The sequence below is a fragment of the Mirounga angustirostris genome, unplaced genomic scaffold (assembly GCF_029215605.1).
Source record: "Mirounga angustirostris isolate CCGP_5_RB_7025 unplaced genomic scaffold, mMirAng1.0.hap1 SCAF_12, whole genome shotgun sequence".
In the NCBI taxonomy this organism is placed as follows: Eukaryota; Metazoa; Chordata; class Mammalia; order Carnivora; family Phocidae; genus Mirounga; species Mirounga angustirostris.
The window spans coordinates 91,387,607-91,407,909 of NW_026991720.1; the positions used below are offsets into that span (position 1 = coordinate 91,387,607).

General features: G+C 42.9%; 1 protein-coding gene across 10 annotated transcripts in view; it reads right to left on the reverse strand.

Annotated features, from left to right (window-relative positions):
• The window catches only part of VPS41 (VPS41 subunit of HOPS complex), a 176,448-nt gene that overhangs the window by 3,859 nt on the left and 152,286 nt on the right, over positions 1-20,303 (reverse strand). For 9 of the 10 annotated variants that reach the window (XM_045864920.3, XM_064575436.1, XM_064575437.1 and 6 more), the window contains 3 exons: positions 12,479-12,533; positions 10,728-10,868; positions 9,331-9,467 (listed from right to left, as the gene is read on the reverse strand). In XM_045864920.3, the coding sequence (XP_045720876.2) occupies positions 9,331-9,467; positions 10,728-10,868; positions 12,479-12,533 (333 nt within the window). Of the gene's footprint in view, positions 1-9,330; positions 9,468-10,074; positions 10,366-10,727; positions 10,869-12,478; positions 12,534-20,303 lie in introns of those variants that run through there. The other variant, XM_064575440.1, reaches the window with a different exon arrangement.

Here is a 20,303-nt window from a genome sequence, read left to right on the forward strand (position 1 = left end):
TGGTGACTCTTAAGCGGCTGACAACTGAAAAATGACCACTGATAACATTGTTACAAGATTCATTTTCTTCACCCTAGTACTGCACTTTCTGTTGCTTTATGCATTTTTCCTGTGATGCTGTCCGCTTAATTCTGAATTTTCTCCCACCCTGCCTGGAGAATTAGGAGCAGCCGCAACACTGTAGCAGCTTCGGAAGTCAGGATGCAGAGGGCAGGCTGCTGTGCCCGGTTGGCACCGACTCTGTGTTCCAGAGCCAGGGCGGGATGCAGACAAAGACGGCCCACCTGCTTTCAGCGAGGACACAGCGCCGAGGGGCAACCCACCCTACGTTCCACTCCATTCTGCTGGCCCCAGGGTGACTTCCAGCCTGTTCTGGGTTTTCTCAGGTGTTTTATTAGACACTAGGAGAGGCTGTGTGAGGTGTGCTTAAGCTAGATGCTTTTTTTTTTTTTTTTAACGAGAACTAGTTGCTTTTCGAAGAGGGAGGTGCTCAAGGCCTGAAGGGCACAGAGGCTCTCTGTCGCACTGTGGCCCGCTCTTCTGGCCCGATGGCTCTTACTGCACGTGTCTCTGGGCACTCACTCGTAGTATTTTCTAGGAAAAACTTGAGTATTCAGAGACACACAGCCAGGAGAAGGGAAAACACACAAATACTGCTTAGTATGTGACTTTCTACTTCATCTGATCCAAGTCCAAGGCCCCCAAATCAGAAAAATACAAAAACGTTTTCATTTACATGATGCCAGACAGGTAGCTATACCAAAAAAAAGTGACTACCCCCTGTGGGAAAGAGCCATTTCTTCCCTAAAACCTGTAGTGATCTGAAGGCAACCAGAAGCAGAGAGAGAAAGACGGTATATGAACACTGTACCATTATCCGGGTATTGCTTTCAGTCAGACAAGGCATTTGGTTAACTATGGATTATTCCCTGAAGCAACCATCAGTGACTCATGAAAAACGTGCTGTAGTTATCACTTTATCATCGATTTCACCCTTAAAAGTTCATACTTGGTACTTTCCACAAAAGTCTTTTTTTCTTTTAAAGATTTATTTGAGAGCGAGCGCGCGCGTGCATGCGTGCGCACGGGAGGTGGGGAGGGGCAGAGGAGAGAGAGAATCCCAAGCCGACTCCCGGCTGAGCACAGAGCCCAACGCAGGGCTCGATCTCACCACCTGGAGATCATGACCTGAGCCGAAACCAGGAGTCGGATGCTTAACCGACTGAACCACCCAGGCACCCCCGACGGCCCTTATTAAAACACTGATGGCGGAGTCAAAATCAGTCCTCTTCAACCCTCTCTGACCTTCACATTCATGATTCCTGACAACTTCTGTCTTCTGAGGTCACCATACACAGCCTGCTCCCTCTGTGGATGCTCACCTTCCACGGTCTCCTTTCCAGCCTTGCAAACTTGCTGTTATTCACACACTTGGGGCACACGCACGCTCTCCTTCCATCCAGGTCTTTATGACCAGAATGGCATTGAATCACCGCCACTCACATTCTGAATACCATCCGCCATTACTTTCTGCTACGTTTCATTTTAAAATGTGAAATACCGTTGGGGCGCCTGGGTGGCTCAGTCGGTTAAGTGTCCAACTCTTGATTTTGGCTCAGGTCACGATCTCCAGGTTGTGGGATCGAGCCCTGCGTCAGGCTCTGCCCTCAGCACAGAGTCTGCTTGAAGTTCTCTCCCTCCCTCTGCCCCTCCCCCTGCTTGCATGCACTCTCTAAATAAAGCTTTAAAAACAAGTATGAAGTACTGCAAACACACAGCATACAACACTTCACTCTCTTCCACTTAGGTTGAACAGATCTGTTAAGATGTTACCATGTGCTTCGGATTAATTTCAGAACAAACAATCTTGTGCCTTTCCTCCTCCTCAGTAAACACAACTTCAACTTTGTTCAGTGGGTGTCCAACTAAAATAGGCAGCTGGCTCGAGTTCCTGCCACAGATCTGGGCAGTGAGAGAAACCTGGGAGGCTGGGAAGCCATCCTTTGCAAAACTACTGGACAGTCTTAAAAAATTAAGCATATACCTGCTCCATGACCCAGCAGTTTCACTCATAGGTACTTACCCAAGATGAAAAGCAGGTCCTCAAAAGAACTGTATGAAAATGTCCTTTGCAACTTTATCCTTAATAGCCCTAGACTGGAAACAGCCTAAATGTTCATCTACAGGAGAATATACCTCCAGGTCGCTGCCTCATGGCCACAAACTAGAGGCTGTATCTCCAGGCCTCACATCCACATTCCCAGGCAGGAAGATGTGGGAAGCAAAGGGCTTTTTTTTTTTTTTTTCCCCTGATGAGGCTTTGCTTTATTATTTGGGAAAGTGGTTATACTATTTTTACATCCCCACATATTAAAATTTAGTATCTGATACCCTCCTTATTCTTCTTGGATAATCTTAGCCATTTGCTTTTTACATAAATTTAGAACCGTAAAAAGTTCTTTGGGGGTTTTGATTAGAATTTTATCAAACATATAGATGATGATTACTTTAGAATTCATGACGTTTATGATATACACATTCAATAATTACATGGTCAGATTCAGTTTGCTAATGATTTATGTAGACTTTGCATTTGTGTTACAGAAACAGGGCTCTAATTGTCTCATCCGATGCTGGAAAGGTTAGACCAGCATCCCGTGAGGAACTGAGGAGCTTCTCCATTCTGTTCTCTGGAAAAGTTGATGTAAAATAGGGGCTGCCTGGGCTTTTGTTTTGTCTGTTTTTTAGGCTTTATTCCTTATTTGTTCAGATGAGCAGGAAAGCAGTCTTCAAGATGTTGGTTTCTCTCTAATGAATGTTATTGCCCTTCCAGTCACTGACTCAACACGGCAGGGCTGGGACACCTCCCAGCATCCTCCTCCTCTTCCTTAAAGCTGATGGGACCTCAGGTGTTACTTCCGTCCATCGTGTCCTGAGGAAAGACTGCGTTTCTCACCCCCCTCTGCTGGGTAAAGGTGTTGTCCCTCCCTCCTCCCCGCCAGGTCCTGGTTGAAAGGTCAACTACAAAACATATTTGGGGATTGCCTGTTTTTTTAAAAGTCTGATGAAACTAACCTCTGAAGTTGACTGTGGAATAGTACTTTTATTGTGGCTTTATGTTTTGACTACTTATTTAACGACTATAGGTCTATCTGCTCTTGAGAAAATGTTGGTAATTTATATTTTCCTAGAAAATTGAGTTTTCAAATATACGGATATAAAATTGTAGCATTTACTTAGTTTTTAAGTCTTGTCTACACCTTTAGTTATGTTCTCCCATGTTTGTTCCTAAAATATATATGTCTTCTTTTTCTTGATCAGCTTTGTTAGAGGTTTTCCTATTAGTCTTTTGATTCTCTCCTCCACAAGTCCTGTGGTTGAGGACGTGTGTATTCTAACCACTGTTAACCACTCTTATTTTCTTTTTGAGATTTTATTTATTTGAGAGGGTGAGTGAGCAAGTGAGCACACAAGTGGGGGCAGAGAGAGAAGGAGAAGCAGACTCCGTGCTGAGCAGGGAGCCCAACTCAGGACTCGATCCCAGGACCCTGAGATCATGTCCTGAGCCAAAGGCAGACGTTTGACCGATTGAGCCACCCAAGCGCCCCTGTTAACCACTCTTGTATCTTCTATCTCTTAATTACTCTGCTGCATACTAAACAATGTCATCAGATCTTCCAGTTAATTCTCCCTTTCAGCCAATCTACTATTGGCCTTGCACTGAATATTGATAATTTAAATGAATACACACATAATTTCAAAGAGTTCTATTTGGTTACTTCCCAGGTATTCCTATTTTCTATCATATTGTTCTACTTTTTATTACGGGGTCTATTTTGTCTTTCATGTCTTTGTTTTAAATGGACTTATTAATAACACGTTTGAGACTGATCTTGTTTTCCAGTTCTTGGAAATACTAAGATTGTCATATCATTTTTCATTCTTCCGTGTAATCTATATCTCAAATTAGAATCTATATCTCCTATTAGAATTTCACCAAGGTAAACCAGTAAACCAGTGGTCTCTTCTTTCCTCAACTTCATAATGGCATCAAGCTTTCATCTCAAAAAGTACTTGTGGGCATTGCGGGCAAGTACAATATTATCTTTCAGAGATTCATTTCTCTTATGGGACTTCTTATTTTTTTCTTCCCACCAACTCTTGTTTTCTTATCATTACACTGTTTTCTCCATAGTGCAAAGCTTTTCAGCATTACCTTTATCCTTTTATCCTCATCATTTTCAAGTCAGCCAGTTGTAGGGTCTATAATCAATCTGTTATAAGCATACCTTGTTGTATTGTAAATTTAAGAATGTAATTATAAGATAGCTGTTGAAAACCAGCATGAGACTCTAGATTCTCCCTCTTTTTCCTTATTTCTCTGTAGTTCATCATCGATGATAATCCCAATGAAAAGCAAAAAGCACCAAACTCACTGATATTTTATAAAGCAATAAAAAACTGTACATCAGTGAAGTTATTATGTTCATTAGAAACAGCTGCTGTGGGGAAAATGCCATAAAAAATTGCAGAGTTTCTGAAATTTTTATTTTAAAAGATTCTTTGAATGTTGAACTTTTTGCTGACATTGCCTTGTTCATACTGCAGTGCTTATCATCACAACTACAAACAGCAGATAGTTACCTGGGTTTATAAGCCCCAGTATGATACAAGAGCTAACCTGGGAAACCACTTTACCTAATTTCTAATCTATCATATAGGCTATGATGCTATGGGATCTGAATTCTAATTGAAAAGCTTTGCTTTTTGTTGGGATTATCATCGAAGATGATGAACTGCAGAGAAATAAGGAACGGCTCTAAGGTCTCCTGTTGGAGCTCAAAAGCAGTATTACAAATACAACCACATCTGAATTTATGACAGCACAAAGCACACAGGTGCCAGACTGACTGAAGAAGCTACAGTGGTTGCCACAGGCCACCTAGGTCACCTGAAGGCTGTGATAAGGCCAAACAGAAACAATCTGAAAGGGAAAAAAAAAACATTTTAAAAGTTTATTTCAGGGATCTATAAATTTAAAAAGTACCTCTTAGAAGAAATTAAGAGCTTATGTACTGTGAATGAGAAGAAACCCATCTGAGTCCAAAAAAAAGTAGGTAAGAAAGAAGTCACTATTTCCTCTTAATTCATCTGTCTCTGGATTTCAAAGTAGAGAGAAGAGGAACAATACAGAAATATGGCACGACCTAAAGGCCTGTTTCTGAAATGACTCCATTAAGAACTTGAGACACAGAAGATACTTTAGAGATCACCTAATCTTGAGGTTCCTGAATGTCAAATGTCAGTGCATAGACTGGTGCTGGGCTGAGTGTAAGAAATCTCAAGGTGATTTAAGGACATAGTCCCCAAGTCCTGTCCGCTCCCACCCCCCACCCCCCCACCGCCCAAAGAGTCTAATCTAGCAGATCTGGGGTGGTACCTGAAACAAAGTAATTTTTTTAAAAATTTAGATAATTCTGGTGTGGAGTCAGGCTTGACAAACACGGACTTAATCTAATGGGAAAATTGCGACCCAGAAAGGTTGGGTGCCCTCCCGAAGGTCAGCAGGCTTGCTGATGGGAAAGCCAGGCCTGGAGTCCAGCTCTGCAAACATCGTGTCCACTGCTCTTCAGAGACAACAGGCTGCCTGTTCGAGCCTGTGTAGTCCTCTGCTGGCGTACCCTGCTGGGACAAGGAATGCCTCTCCAGAGACCACGGAACAACCGGCGGTCTACACAAGACGTAGGCAGAGGATCTGGCCTCAAACCCAGTTCATCACTTTCCCAGACAGGCCAATCCTTTAACCCCCTGAGACAGTCTTCCCATGTGTGAGACTTCCTAACGACCACCATGGAGATGAAATGCCTGTCTCCGAAGGCCAGAAGAACAAAGATGCTGGAATTCTTAAGGGGAAAAAGTACGAAACCAGAAAGGGATATAAATGCTAAATTTATAAGTAAAAATATTTTAAAAATATGAAGTATAAAAATAAATTTAAAGCATAAAAATAATTTGGAAACTGTTGTCAGTTTAATGTAAATACTGAAATGTCATTTATACCATGCTATTTGGCAAATAATTTTTTTCAAAATAACAAATGCTAGCTGTCCTTGAAATCAGGCCTAGAAACTAAAATGTTTCTATCATACTTTATAAAGTATGATAAGGGCTACTTTTATCTAACTGACTTCATGAAGCTTTTAAAATTTGTTGAGTAATTATACTAACAGTGTAAGAAGGTATAAAAATATATGAAAATAAATTCAGAAACTTCAACATTGAAATCCCAGTTGAGGACCTATTTTCCTTCACTTTAATGATGTCACAGACCTCTAACACGACTCATGTTAAAATTCAGTTGAAGAAAGTTTTTGCATTTTAGGAAACCTAAACCTTTAAAACCAGAAGAGAGACTGATTTAAAGTTTTTTCCCACAGCTTTTCCTGCCTTCTGTTTCCAATTGGCTTTTAGCTAGTAGAAAGCTCCCAAAGCCATTTTCAGTGCCCCAAGTATGTTTTCCAGTGCTGCATGCTTTATCGTAAATCTGCCCGAAAGAGAGATTCCCAATGCATATTAGCAAAAGGTCCCAAGAAGCCCTTTCCCTGACATCTGACCATGGATCCTTAGGTTTGCTGAATGGTTCCTAACAGCCCCCTGGGTTCCTTCCCTGCAGAGGAGGTTCCAGGTTCTCACAAATTCATTCAAACCTGGAAAATTTCCCCCCAGTTTTGGGAATTAACAGGGTTGGCCATTTTTTATCCTGTGAGAACATGTGAAAATCAACTATACTTTCATGGAACAAACAAAAGAGACCAGACAGAGTAAAAAATACGTATGTGAAACCTTTCTGGAAACTTCAAGACGCTCTATATTTTTTATAGTGATCTCTGACAGGTGGCCCACAGAAAGAAAATAAATGGTCATTAATACAACAGTAGCCTTTTCCATAGAAAAAACTTCTAAACTGTCTCTTCATATATAAGAAGGAAGTACCCCTGGAAACTGTTTGAACCACCTGCCCAAGGTGAGCGGTTTCTCTCTGCACCTTCCAACAAGCCCTCTGAGCTGCAGCGGGGACCATGGGGGCCGTTCCCACAGGTTTTGCTGCCTTCCCTGCCGGTCCCTACCCCTGTCCCAGACGCCACTCCCCGGTCAGGGTTAATGGATCCACTGGCTGAGTAGTAACCCCCAGCCTCCTCAGCGCATCACCAACTGCACACTTCCACGTCTTAAGGTAAAGCTCTCAACATTTAAAAATATAATGAAGTGGATAAAATATTGATTTAGCAGCTGTTTTTGTGGATGATTTTTTAGTTGGAATACATCTAATAATTTATTTTTATTCCCGGCTGACTCACAACTATGCAAATTTATTCATAAAAATGAATGAACAGTGAGACCCAGTGATGCCCATGAGCCTGGTTCTCTGGATTGAGAGCCTAGTAAGAGGGATTTATTAGTTGTTTCTGTAGGCACTGTAGAGGCTGGAAAAAAAGTAAAAATTTTCAGCCTGGAGGCCAAGCTTCATGCACTTCTAAGTGGGAGGAGAGAGGAATGAGCATTTTGTCACCTTCCCTGTGGCAGAGACACCACACCTAAATGACTTCTCAACACATTCGGATTTGAAACTTCGAGCAGGTCCTGGCATACAGAGTGGTAGACAGAGCCAATGACAGGTCATCATCAAGCTCACTGACACCCAGAGCTTTAGGAGGTCGGACACTGAAACCACTTTCCCCAAAGTCCAATTCCCACCTCGGAAACAGTGCACTATTCCCACATTGCAAGCTCCCCCTGCCCCTCTGCTTGCTTATTCACCCATTCCCCTCCTACCCTCTCCTCCCTGCCCTGCTCTTTCTCTCTCCCATCACCCCTTTCCCAGGGTTGTCTGCAGACCTCCCAATTCCTCTGTTAATAAATACCTGCATATCATGAAGCTTTCTGCAGAACAGACCCTCTACCTCTGCTTTAACTAAACACCTATTTCTCTCCCAGGATCCTGACTCCCCATGAGCCCCCCTGAGGAAGGCTCTTGTCTTCCTCCACCCTGCCCGCAGGAAAACCTCTTCTCCTTCAGGCTGTACTACCCAGTAATCCAGCTCCAGTGCACGGGAGCTGAGCCTCCCAGTTCATGGAGAGTGCTGGAACCTGGCTACAGCCCTCCCACTCCCGTCCCTCAATGCCCACAAGGATGACGTGCTGCCCTCACAGTTCCTCGACAAATTCCACTCCAGTGACCCTTACCTGCCTGAACAAGCTCACCAGGACTCCATCAGAAATGTTAATGTACCAACGTCTCACTCCCAGAGCACGTTCTTGTTCCTCAACTCCGTCATTCCTTACACCTCTCACTTCTCTTCTTGAGGCCCTCTATCTTCCCCAACTTCTATTCCTTTTACCCTGCCTCTTATCTGAGTCCCCCACCCCGAGGGCAGCACCCCACCCTACCACACTGCACCCTCACAGTGGCCAGGGGCCCCACAAATCCTCATCACGATGCTCCTCTCCTTACTTAACCTGGTAACCACTTCTCTCCCTACGACGTTATCTTCTGGCTCTCCCTGCAAAATCTTTGTTTCCAGAACAGCAATTTCCTCTGTTATTAGAATGAAAACTCATTTTCAAATGAAGTTGAGAAAGAACAGTCCAAATAGTTAAAGAAATGTGCCTTAAACAGTTTCAAGTTCTATGGAAGCTACCAGCATCCTGAAAAACAGTAATTGTTAGAGTCCTTTTAAGGAAAAGATTAGGATGCTTTGTAATTAGCATATTGACTGTTTATATGAAAATAATGGGTTCCATTGCTTTTATTACAAATTCTGAATTACTACAGATAACAAAGTTGTACTAGTCTAGAAAACAGACAAAAAGTTAAATAAAATCATGTATTTCAACATGTTTTAGGCAATGGATTACTGAATAGCTTCAAGGAAATAACTGAATTATTTGCAAAACTTTTTTTAATTCCCCCCCACCCCCCAGTGGACACAATACTTAGGCTACTTAAAACTGGCTTGAGGGGTCTGACAGCCACTGTAACTACCCCTCACCCTTCCCAATGCCATGCTGTAAATGTAAATGTATAAATGTAAAATGTAAAAGTCCCTGCTCATCAAGGAGAGAAAACTTGGAGATTGTTAAAAAACTGGATGGCTTCCTTAAAGGATGAGATTTCTAGTTTCTCTACTTGATGAGCTTCCCAAATATCTGGGCCTAAATAAAATGTAACAATCCAACTGAATTCTTTATCTAAAATAACCCCAGAAATGTTTATCCACAAGTCAACTCAACTCACTCCCCATGCGGGTTTGTCCAAGAAAGGATACTTACTTGCAAATTGTAGTCTTGCAGAATTTTAACCAAGGAATCTCTCAAATTGGGGATCTCCATCCCTTCCTTAATACGGTGAATCAGGAGAATTGGGTCCACATGCGTGCCGATGTTGTTTAATAAGCCAGTAATAAATGCTGCAAGACACCACATGAAACAATTAGCACATCAGCAATGTACATAATGCAGTTTTAGGTCAAAAGGAACTCAAAACATTATTTCTTTTAAAGTAAGTGTTAAAACCATTTGCATTTCCGAATTCTCAAAAACTAACTTTCCTTTTATTTCATGATGTAAAGGAGAAGCTCCGTGAGTGAAAAAGAGCCAGAGGACAGGTGATGATTCAGAACACAGCCCGCAATGGGCAAAGGGGTGCAACTGACATTTATTGAGCATTTACACTACAGCTCAGCTGTCACACACTTTTCTCCAATATTCTGCAAGGTAGGAATGTTATTTGTCCCCATTTTACAGGCAAGGGAAATAGGCTGGTTAACTAATTCATTCCGGGCCACAGAGCTAGCAAGTTAAAAGCCCAAGTTCGCTGGCAGGGCAGACCGCAGGTCCCGGTCATGACGTGTTCCATTGCTCCCACCCTGCGTCCTTGGAGGTCTGTAAATTACAACTTTATCATGCTAAGCTAGATTCTCAAAGGTGCATGTGCACGTGACGATCTACACCTGAATTTGACTTGAGTAACATTATCCTCTTGTAGCTCTTCTGAAAAGATAGTCAGTCGTAAGAGCAATTTCTAAAACTTGAAAATCCTGAAACAGATAAGCCTTCTTCCTAAAAAAATGAAGGGAGGTGGAGGGCAGACTTTCAACCACTACTGCCGGTTTCTGAATCATTTCTAGATCTTCAAACGAGGGCTCAGGTGACCCTGTATTTCTTTCCAAAATGGCAGACGCGATGGAGGCGGCCACGGGGAGGCAGCACATACAGTCCTGGTGCCGCACGGAGGAAGCGGGCCGGGACGGAGACTAGGTACCACCACAGCAAACATCCAAAGATGGCCAATGGCCAGTGACAGTCCTAGGTTTCCATAAAAAGAGACTGGTAAGGGCTTTACATTTTCACAATAAATGCCCCTGTATCCAAACTGAAAAAAAACAAAACTAAGGTCACATTTATTCAGTTGGGGTAGAGCATGTAGGAACGCGCTTCATGGGGACAGGGTGAATGAGTATCATCAGCTTAACGACCCGTTCGTTTGCACATTCAGGCTTCTCTGCACAGGAGGAGGACTGGAAATTATTAGAATGTACCTAGCCTGTTTTGGTTATAGATACTTCACCATAGTTTTCACCCAATGCGTCTTGAGATAATTCTTACTCTAGACTTAACTAGAAGTATTGAAAGAAACAGATCTGATCGCAGATGGCTTTTCTGCTTACGTGGTTTGTCGATGGAATATAAAATCAGATCTTCCCAGAGTTCTCCATCGTCTTGCTCCTTGGCAAATTCAATTGCTTTATCAACATCATGTAATTCCTCCATGATCATCTTCAGGGCACTTCGGCTATTACCCATTCGGCCTAGCAAAGATGTGAGAAATACTTCATTCAGGATTTAGGATGTTTTAATAAATCATTTTTAAAGAAACAGCATAGCTCTTGTTTACATATCTCTTGTCTTAAAAACTAAGGCAAAAGCATATTTTCTTATGGGGCATCAGCATTTACCGTTTATAACAGTGAAATAATGATCTCCTATTTACTGGGTGTGTTCTTTGTGCTGAATACTCATTTAAGTGCTTCACATAAATTACATCATTTAACCATCACTATAATCCTATGAGGTATGCTCTACTATTATTTCTACTTTATGGAAGAGGATGCAGAAACATTAGTGACTTGCCAAGATCATACAGCTGTAATCTGAACCCAGGTCCGTCAGATTCCTACTTCCCTCTGACAGACCTATATTTCCTTTGGACACCTTCATACCCAGACATAGTTAAGACTTACAAAGGCTTTGGAGCCATTCTGTGTCTTTAAGTGGTTTTGGATTTGCTCTTTTGATACACTTTGTGCCAAACACACACTCAACTATCAGAGAGCTACCTCATTTCCTGCTCTTCCAAGATCGGGGGAAAGCCTTCCGATGACCCTCATTAAGTGAAAGTATTTACCAACTATGCTTCTATTTGGCCAATTATCTTTACACACTTGGCTCGTTGCTCTATTGGCATTTTAATGGCTTTAACAGTTTCCCTGAGCTTTTAATACAGGACATGTAGAAAGCTTTACTCAGAGGAGGGACAGCAACTGGATCCTCCATTCTGAGCAGCCATTATCAAACGACAATAGCGGGCCTGTGACTAAAATGATATCCAATTTGTTATACCTTCTATAGCATTTTGTTTTCCCAACAAATATTATTCCCATTGTTTAGGTCTTAAAAATGGTTAATTTTTAAAATGTGTATAGGATTTTTAAATTTTTATAACTTCAAAAAAGGAGATTATGTCTCCCTTTGTAAGTTCTCTACTTGTCTACTGAGACAATAGGACATTATGACGAAAATGAACTCTACCGGAGTATTTTCTGGGAAGAGATGCTGGAGAAACACCTCATGTTCGAACTCCGTGTTTCTGCAACAAATCCCTGCACAGAGCTTCCTTAGGAAACCTCTAGGCTTCTATACTGCTTTCGTGCAAGTGGTTCATTTTGGAGGAAGGTGAAAGATAGTAAGCGGGACTTACATGGAGGCAGCACCAGAGGCCCAGGGACCACGGAGAGCTAAACGATACCAAAGGCTTCCTTCTACACTCAAAACGTCCATACTCAATTGCATTTCTCCAGTTATTTAAGGTGCGATCAGTGACAATGAACAGTATTTTCTATGAGGATGATGGTAAAATAAGCTGATAATTTTTTTTAAAAAAATGAACAAACTCGTCAACCCCTCTACAAACTCATTTGTGAGGTGTGAGCCAATACAGGCTTGTTTATTATGCAATTATTCAGATGTTATTTCAGCAGCATTTATTAAATAACGCTTCTTTCTCTATTCTTAAAGAGAACAGGCTCTATGCTTTGTGTGACTCTGGTCCATCTAAAACCTATGTCCATTCTTAGACAGTACACGACGACATTACCATAGTGTTTCTCAGCTTATAGGGACCAAAAGTAAAGCTACTTACTCAGAAGATAAACCGTCTCTTCTACAAAGTTTCTCTGTTGACAGATCTCAAGAGCCTTTAAGTAAAGCAGGGTAAAAATGTTACTATGAGTTAACAGACACGAATAAATATTAATAGATTCACTTAAACATATGAGTTTGAAAGAAAGTTTCCATTGCCTTCCTTTAAAAACAAAGTAAACAAACGAAGCACAAATCTTGGGTTTTGCTAGCAGGTGGCTGTCCTCATTCACCTCTCAGACAGATGCCGGACTGAACACAATTTAACCAAGAACACATGGGAGGCAGCTCAGAACACTCCGGAGGCAAAGGCGGTAAGCCAGGGGCTGAAAAGGACTTTCCCACCAAGGTTTCTTTTGATGCTACTTTAGGTGTCTTCACAGCACTGTGCCCCCCCTGACTCCCCATCACTGCCTTCAGCTCCCTTTCCCTCCACTGGAATGTAAGCTCCGGGAAGGCTTTGCTGTTCACGGCCGCGTGTTCCCGGTACCGGGCAGACCGCGGCTCGGGAAACATCCGATGCATAAATAAACACACAGATGGACAGAATATTTCTATTCCTGGCTCACAGGGCTTAAGAGAAAACTCTGCTCAAGCATCTGTCAGAAGTTGAGAGTGGGAAAAACGTATCTGACCATCAAGAAGGCTCAAAAAGGAAGAGATCAAGTAAAGAAACGAGGGACTCCATAGGTGACTGCATTTCCTTGGGCATAAGAAACAAGCCACGCCGTGTTCATAAATAACTGCATATTGTAAATGAAGTGGCACACATTTACCGTACACTCCGCTGGGCACTGGAGGGTCAGGTTGGACAGAGATGCAAAAAGCGGCCACGCAGATGCTGCTGCTGACGGCAGGGGAGAGGGGTGGAGGGAAGGTGTGGAAGCAGCACGCAGTCCCCCCTCCCCCTGCCACAGGGAGCGCAGGCTCTGGGGAGGCTCACAGAGACGCAGTAACACCCAGGGCCAGGACCGGGGGCAGCGTGGAGAGAGGGCCGTGCGCAGAGACACGGGACATGGGCTCAGGGGTGGGGGTGGGGGGGGGTCTTGTAAAAAGCTTCACAGCAGAGGTGGCATCTGAACTGGGTGCAGCATGACCAGTAAACGATCCCCAGGAAACCTCACCTCCCACCCCACCTATGTGACCTCCCTGCCACGGTGCTCCACTCTAACGTACGGCCGAGAATCTTCGAGAATCCTCGCTGTGGCCTATGAGACATCGGTGACCTGCCCTGCCTGCCACGCCTCCCTCACACCCTGCTCCCACCTCCACTGTGATCCCTCCGCCTGGAATGCTACCCTCACTCCCTACCCTCCACCCCTGATGAGTGCTTCAGGCGATTACTCCTTGGACCCCACACCACCCACTCCAGGTCCCAGAGAGCCCCCCTCGCGGCAGCCCGCATGCTTCTTCCCAACCAGTTAACGACTCCACGGCCCACGACCCCGTGGCTGGGGCCTGGCTACTTGTGTGTGTGTGGTGGTGGGGGGGGGGGGCCTGCGGTACCTATTTCTTTAAACAGATGAGCAGGCAGAAAAGGTTTCAGGAGGAAGATCACTGGGCTGTGCAGTTGCAGTAGTCATTTACCAACAACCAGCCGGTTAATACCAGGACAACCAGGTATTACTATTACCAGGGAAATAATAGCAGGAGCTGGTTTGGGCATTTTGATTTTTGACTTAAAATTTTTGTGTAGAATATATATTTAAGTGTGTGTCTCTGGTTGGAGAGTAACAGCTAAAAGGGAGGAAAAAATGCTGATCACAGAAATCAATGCTGGGGGCCGGGGTGGGGGGAATCCTGTACCACACATAAGAAAAGGAAAGAACACCTTATTTTAGAATTACAGTGAAATTAGGGTGGAGTTTGAAGAACACAAATCATGAAAATGAGGAAGTGAGAACAAAGAAAGGTCCCAATGAGGAGGAAACTATTAATTCGATTACTTAGAAGCCTCCTCTGACAGTTATGTGGCAGAGACAGCCAAACTGTCCCCCAATATCCTTTACCCATTTCTCGAGTAGTAAGATTTTAGGTGGGTGTGTGACTGCCCAGAATCTAAAGAACCATCTCCAAGTCCCAGCCTGGCTGGGAGAGCCGTGTGATGGATGTCCCCACAGGGAGGAAACGGCAACATGGTAGCTTCTGGCAATATTCTTTAAGAAGCAAGGCCCGGCATCCCTTTGTTTTCTTATTTTTAGTCCTTTTGCCCAATCCGCCCCTGGAAACATGAATGGTATTCTCTTACACCACAAGCTGAAGGTCATACAAGGTAAGGGAACGAGAGAAGAGAGCCCAGGTCTCCAACTGCGTGGCCTGCCACCAGGACTTCCGTGGGCCAGAGAACTAAACTGCTGCCCTGTTGAAGCCACTGCTATTTGGGGAGTTTTCTCACCCATAGCTGAACCTATTCCGAACACTCAGAAAACCCTCCATTCGTTTTGATTAAAAACACGATTTACTTGGGACGCCTGGGTGGCTCAGTCGGTTGGGCGACTGCCTTCGGCTCAGGTCACGATCCTGGAGTCCCGGGATCGAGTCCCGCATCAGCCTCCCTGCTCGGCAGGGAGCCTGCTTCTCCCTCTGATCCTCCCCCTCTCATGTGCTCTCTTTCATTCTCAGTCTCTCAAATAAATAAATAAAATCTTTAAAAAAAATAAATTAAAAAAATAAAAAAGACTGCAGATATATTGAGAGATTGTACCTACATCTAACGAGGTTAAGATACCTCCTTACTTGTTATTAAAAGAGTCAATCTAGGGCGCCTGGGTGGCTCAGTCGGTTAAGCGACTGCCTTCGGCTCAGGTCATGATCCTGGAGTCCCGGGATCGAGTCCCGCGTCAGGCTCCCTGCTCGGCGTGGAGTCTGCTTCTCCCTCTGACCCTCCCCCCTCTCATGCTCTCTCTCTCTCATTCTCTCTCTCAAATAAATAAATAAAATCTTTAAAAACAAACAAACAAACACGATTTACCTTATCTCTATACTGTCATGCCCATTAATCAATCATCATTATACACAATGGAATTTTCTTACCTACTCCTTACCCTTCAGGAATGATACTAGACCAGAGACAGGATACCCATGTGAGAAGTAGACAGTGAAAGGAAACAGCAAAAAACATGAAGTTCAGAAGACCTGGGACCATTCCACCAAAAAGTTACTGAGAAACCAACGGAGTGCCTTGATCACACGAGCTGCGAGAGATTGAGACGGACAGTTTGCGGCGCAGCGAGACCATGTCGCACACAGATAAACAAGAAAATGTAATACGAGTGGATAGGTAGAGCGTTTAGAGAAGGAGAGTGTGAATAAAGATGAGTATACTGCCTAAATTAGTTTTTACTGAAAGGTATCTACAAATCAATTTTGTACTTGGAAATTTACCGACACTTCAAAGTACCATTCAGAAGTTTCCAACAAAACCATCCCCCCTTCTCTTGAAGATCTGCGAACATACCTGCCTCCAACCACACAGACCTGGTAGTCTGCAGGCTCACCTGAGCTAAGACAGGAGCCACTTGTTACATGGGGCCATTTAAATTTAAATTTAAAATGCAGTTCCCCACTAGACATGTGGCTGCTGCTACCTTGTCAGAGCAGCACATTTTCATCCCTGCAGAACATTCTATAGGATGGTGCTCCTGGAAGCTCTTAGGATATCATCAAAAAGGACAAGTCCTATGAGAAGAAACGTCTAAAGGCAAGTCTGAAGTCAAGAAGGGTCTGGAATGCAAGCAGATGTGTCACACCAAGCTCAAACATAATCTGAGTCTCTGAAATTTGAGTTTCACAGATTTTTTAAATGTTTTATGTCTAGTTTCTAACAGTACTGAAATTATTCTTTTCTCCTATATGAGAAAGCAGAGACTCTAGAAATCTCTAGAAATTTTGAGTAAAATGTAAAAAGAGAATATTTCTGGCACAAAGAATTTTTCTATTACTGATACAAGTGAAGCATAAAACCACGTTTCCCTAGATTCTTGAATGTTCCTGGGCCACAATGCTCCCTCTAGAGGAAAGAGTAGCGAAACTAAGATTTTTAAAGTCCAGAGGAGGGAGACAGACACAGACACACACATGGAAAGGGAGAATCATAGTAAAAATAAAAGTGGAAAGACAGAATAATGACAGAAATTGAGTAAAAAATGATGCAAAAGTAATGTTTTAATTCTCCTTTTCCTGATTTAGTGTAAAGGCAAGGAAAAGAGTTAGAGATTTGGGGGTAACTAACCAGAGCCTGATCAATTATAAATTAAATAAGGATTTCCACCCAGCCTTGACCCTGCCGTCATTTATGAAGTCTTCTTACACGGCATTAATGGGAATCTGTAAACGTTGCATCTCCCAGCTTTATTCCCACAAATTCGTAACTACTGCTGCCTTGTAAATGCCATTAGATATGAGAGAAATCATAAATTCAGGTATAAATTCCCAAAGCTGCAGAGCCGACATTCTGCTTTTAACTATTCTAGGCATAAGGAAATGAGATTTGTAAATGAAAACTAGTACCTGATGATCCCGCCTGGAAATTATAGAAGGACAGTTTAATAGCTTAAAAACTGATGTCTTTCATGATTCCTGCAATACTAAGGGATATATTTTTTAAGATTTATTTATTTTACTTTATTTTTTATTATTATTTTTTTAATCAGAAAGAGAGAGAGAGCACAAGGAGGGGGAGTGGCAGGCAGAGGGAAAGGGAGAAGCAGACTCCCCGCTGAGCAAGGAGCCCGATGCGGGGCTCAATCCCAGGACCTTAGGATCATGACCTGAGCCGAAGGCAGCCGCTTAACTGGCTGAGCCACCCAGGTGCCCCAAGATTTATTTATTTTAGGGAGAGAAAGGAAAAGAGAAGGAGAGTGCGAGTGTACAAGTTGGGGGAGGGCCAGAGAGAGAGAATCTTAAGCAGGAGCCCCAAAGGGCTGGATTCCAGGACCCTGAGGTCATGACCTGAGCTGACACCAAGTCAGATGCTTAACTGACTGAGTCACCCAGGCGCCCTACAATTAACATCTTAAACCTGAAAAGTGATTCCTCACCATTGTGGAAAGATAGGGGACCTGACCTAAGAGATCCAGGTTCTAAGTCTTGGCCCTCTGCCTTATTAGCTCTACATTCTGGGTTGTTTCTTTCAACTCCTGAAGACTTAGCTGGTCGTGGATAAAATGACTTTATCCACCTACCTGTGCTTCTATAGAGATTAAATAAAAATAAGGTACATGAAAGCACAGCGCATGTTATAAAGCACAGCGGAAACTCCATAAATGGTTTTTATTGTCTTTTTATATGGCTGTCAGTGTTATAAATTCCTACCACCTCTGTATCTCCTTTAGAAGGCACAATTTCATAAAAGCTTATGATTAATTTTGGGATTTACACGTTGTGGTGATTTTAAATCCTGAACTCTGGTCTCTGATAAATGCCACTTTCTTAAAGGGCTTCTGATGTGATGGCAGGGTCTCTACAAAGTTTTTGACCAAATATTGATTGTGGGATTTCAATCAATTCAAACTAAGTTTGACTGGGATTCTTGAAGATTTCAACCAGCTGTCATTTGAAATCACCCCTCCTCTCAACAATTACCCAAATCCCGGCAAAGGCAGACAACCAGAGGAAGAGAGAGCTGCTATTCTGCCAGAAGGGAATCACTGACAAGGGAGGGAGGGGATCAACATGCTCTGAATAACGCCATAAAACCTTAAACACTTCTCATTTAAAATAAAGCGACCACCAAAATTATCACCAAAGCATCTAATAGGACTAAACCTCTATATACTCTTCTGAAACAGAGATTTCTTTGGTGGGGCATTAAAATTTTAAGCTCTTCACTTTATATTTAGTAGAAAACGTTACCAAATTTTCTGAGTCTCTCTCTAGACAAAACAGGTGAACCTGTAACTCATCTTCACTTCAGTTAACAAGCCTGACATGCGTGCAAGGGGGACAAATCCACTTCGTTTTTTACAAATTGCTAGCTTTTTCAGGGTATAAGTAATACCCTCTTTAATGTGGTTTTACATACCTGAGCAAGAATAAGAATACATTTTTTTGCAAACATACAGATGGATATACACAATGGATCCTGATGAGAATCTCTTATGAAGAAACCTCAATGATCTGTAACATAACAGCTCACCTAGAAAGTTCTAAAAGGGTAGGTTACTGACTTATTTTTAATGGCATGTTTCTACCATTACCAGCTCTAATTCGTTTCAAAATTCTCTTTCAGTGGAAAACATGAGATAACTCTAAAAAAAAAAAAAACTATTGGAAACATAATCGATTTCACTATGCTTCTGTTGAGTTCTTTTACATGCAACTGGTTCTTGTCAGTGGATCACAAAGAATTCTAAAAGGTCTATACGATGCTCTAAGCAAGTTCTATGTATTAGAATGCCATGTGTAGGTCTGCAATTTCCTGATGCTCCCCTTTTAGGGAGAACAGTGTGCTTTCTGTTGAACACTACTAGACTGGGAAACTATAAACCAGATGGGTTGAAAGTGTGTGAGAAGCACAAACACACTGGAATCTGGGAAACCTCTGCACCCGAGTTTCGTGGATGGGAAGGAGCCAGGCTGCTGGTCACAGGCGTGCGGCTGAGGAGTCAACCAGAGATGCCCCGTCCTCCTGGAAACAAATGACATCTCCTCAAAGAGTGAGATACAGATGAAGGGGCACTGTTCAAAGAATAAGATTCTCACTTTTCCCCCCTAGATTATAGATTCTGTAATGAGAAGAGGGAAACATTTGCTTTTATTTTTAGAGTAAGATGATGAATTTCCAAATTTATTCTTGAGAAAATATCTTAGGACCCAAATTTAAAATGTTAAACTTTTTCATAAATTAATATGCAGGCCAGATATTTTTTCATTAACTGCAGATTTCAAAAATCCACTGAGCTGAAATTGGTTCGTAATGAATCCAATACATTTATCAACATGGCTGAAGAAGCAACTATAAAAGCTGTCAGTTCACAGAAACGGCATGTTCTCAGTCAACTGTTTTTTTTAAAAGATTTATGTATTTTGAAGACAGAGTACGAGCGGGGAGGGGCAGAGGGGGAGGAAGAGGGAGAAAGAATCCGAAGTAGACTCGACCCTGAGTGCAGAGCCCCACGTGGGCTTGATCCTATGACCCTGAGATCATGCCTGAGCCGAAACCGAGAGTCAGACGCCCAGGAGACTGAGCCACCCAGGCGCCCCTCAGTCAACTTCGTAATACATATCTCTAAGGGGTCAAATACATTTTTTTGTTTTGTTGATACATACAGCTGACTCCAAAGTACTTTCTATCTGGCCATCCGAATTTAGTAAGACACCCGTAGATGTTAGATCATGTTCCAAACTGTATGAAGAACCACAGGAAACAGCACTGGGGGCCGCAGATTGCCCAGTTTCTAGTATATACGTGGTAAGTATCAACTGCATTCAAACAGCAGGCTCAAAACACTTACTAGTTCATAGGCAGCCCTGACTAGAATCTCGTATGTCTTCATTTATTCACTCCCTCCCTCACTCACGATGCAACATTAAGTGTCTAATGAGTGCCGGCTGCTGGGTTTACCAAAATGAGTGAGACAAACTACCTGTCCTTTAAGAATATACAGGACAGTGGGAAAGAGACTAGTAATTTCTCATCATTATAATGGAATGCAGTACAATAGAGAAATGGAACGCAGTGTGAGAAACACAGAAACAGACCATGTGGCTGTGGAGAGCGGACAGGGGACAGGACCCAAGTTACGGACCTTGAGTCTGGGGCAGACGCCTCTGGCTTGGGCTGGCCTGGGTCTCCCTCCCAGGGCGGTCTTAGGCCCCACTCTGAC